Source organism: Elaeis guineensis, chromosome 10, assembly GCF_000442705.2.
Source record: "Elaeis guineensis isolate ETL-2024a chromosome 10, EG11, whole genome shotgun sequence".
NCBI lineage: Eukaryota > Viridiplantae > Streptophyta > Magnoliopsida > Arecales > Arecaceae > Elaeis > Elaeis guineensis.
The window spans coordinates 35226042-35228176 of NC_026002.2; the positions used below are offsets into that span (position 1 = coordinate 35226042).

At 40.0% G+C, this 2135-nt stretch overlaps 1 protein-coding gene across 1 annotated transcript; it reads left to right on the forward strand.

Annotated features, from left to right (window-relative positions):
• The first annotated feature begins 792 nt into the window (after positions 1–792).
• On the forward strand, positions 793–1583 carry LOC105052422 (acyl carrier protein 1, mitochondrial). The gene is made up of 2 exons (XM_010933218.4): positions 793–1089; positions 1185–1583. The coding sequence occupies exons 1-2, from the start codon at positions 877–879 to the stop codon at positions 1359–1361; spliced, it is 390 nt and encodes a 129-aa protein (XP_010931520.1). The 5' UTR covers positions 793–876; the 3' UTR covers positions 1362–1583.
• The last annotated feature ends 552 nt before the right edge of the window (positions 1584–2135 follow it).

Genomic DNA, 2135 nt, shown 5'->3' on the forward strand with positions numbered 1-2135 from the left:
ATGGAATAGGTGAGAATATGTTTTTTCTCTGTTTCTCTTCTTCCTAAATAAGTATTCAAATGAAGTATTTTAAATTTCTATTCTCTTATTTTTAAATTTCTCACCAAACAAGGGAAAATGGGTTTATTTTTGCTCCTAACCAAATGGGGGATTTGCATACTCTTTCTTCTTCTCTCCACTTCTTTTAATCCAAGGGGGATTGTAGGTTTAAGAGACGCAAATGGTATCTAGACTAACAACTGTTCTAAGGATAGTGGCAACTTTAAGATATCCAGCAATTTTAGTTGGAGTGACCAAGGGTATAATTGATTGGGGGAGTTGGACGTTAGAATGAAAATAGGAATGAATGGTCCCTATTCTATTTGGTTTAGTCTTATTTCAATTTTAAAAAAATTTGAAATATCTCAATCTTTCAAAATCAAATACTTATTTCATTTTAATGTTTATAGTGCATTTCGATTCCAATCATGAATCAAATATATTTGAAGATTATTTTAATTTTTATTAAAATTCATTTCAATTTCGATTCTGACTCCAGTTGCAAACCAAGTTTACCCTAAATTTGGAATAAATTTAATTATTTTATTTTAAATTATAAAAAAAATAAAATCAGGCTCCATTCTCATAAAATACTTAATGGTGCTCTTTAAAATATTATTTCTGTTCAAAATAAAACCAGTTGTTAAAGGAAGTTGGGCAGGAGTATGGGCCTTGCTAGGCCACTCAAGGAAGTCCTCCCGGCCCAAACAGAAAGTTTCATCCCACTGCGGTGGACTCGCACGTCAGCTTGCAATCGACCTCATCACACGCGGCACACCCACCTGAGGGGCCGGGCTTTCACGGAGAGTGAGACGGAAGGCGGACGAAGATTGGGAGATGGCGGCCGCGTTGAGACCGGCGATCCTTCGCCACATCCGGATCCCCGTCCAAACCCTAGGTCGATCGAGACCTCTCCCATGCCTCCATCCACTCCCGACCTCGATGATCCGATCTATGTCCTCCCACGGCGACGACCATCTCACCAGGGAGGAAGTCGTCGAGCGGGTCCTCGACGTTGTCAAGAGCTTCCCCAAGGTGGATCCGTCCAAGGTCTGTCCGCAGTCCGAACCCTAATCCTAGATTCTCTTCATCCCCCCTTTTTTTCTTCTTAAGCTCGCTCCTTTCTGCCCTCTGATCGATCGCAGGTTAACCCTGACGTCCATTTCCAGAAGGATTTGGGCCTAGATAGCTTGGATACTGTGGAGATCGTGATGGCCTTGGAGGAGGAGTTCAAGCTGGAGATACCGGACAAGGAGGCGGACAAGATCGATTCGTGTAGCCTGGCCATTGAGTACATCTCTAATCATCCCATGGCGGTTTAATCAGGAGGAAGACTGGGGTAAGGTTGCTGTTTCTTGTATTTTTTTCTCCTTTTGTTTGGAACTTGAGGAACAGTTGGTCTCCATGGTTTAGGATTGTCTCCTGAATAATTGGACCCTAGAATGGATAGGAAATAAGCTTTTCCATGTCTACAGTTTGGAGCTGGGCGTTGTTGACTGGCATTAATGTTGGCTTCTTGAGAATGTCTTTCGGATTTTATCTAATTCTTCTATTTTTTTTTCTTTGTTTTTTTTTTTTTCCAAATTTGGTATATATATGAAATCTTTATGCTTTGAGATCGAACGAGAATGGAAGTTTAACACTGACAGGTTGAACTTCATCAGACATGCTGCTTAACAGTGTTAAGGTTGAGATTCACTATGTGAAGTTCCGATGGACTGTGTTGTATTGCTCTCTAAATCTTGATATCTCTTCCATATTATGATTGGCTTGCTCCACTCATTTTATATCTTCATCAAATATCCAGTTTTGTGATATCTGCTTGAAGCATAGCGTTGATCAAGTGATGTTTATTCCTTAAGCGAAAGTTGTGGCAGCTCATGATTGTTGTGCAGCACATGCCCGCTCAATGTACTCTTTGCATGTATGTTTTCATTCTCATATGATTTTGTGCATGTACCATGGATTTGTATTTGTGTTCTTTACATGCATCTCTTTTTGTGGTTCCATACTCAAGGGTGTGAATCCTTTGGCTTTTAGGGTTTATGTTATAGAAATATTTGCACCGTTTCCCAATATTGCTTTTTAACTTTCAT

Excerpts from the sequence above, each read along its gene's own strand:
- LOC105052422 (XM_010933218.4), top strand. The coding sequence starts at position 877 with ATGGCGGCCGCGTTGAGACCGGCGATCCTTCGCCACATCCGGATCCCC. Across the intron at positions 1,090-1,184 it reads CCAAGGTGGATCCGTCCAAG|GTTAACCCTGACGTCCATTT; the intron begins GTCTGTCCGCAG and ends GATCGATCGCAG.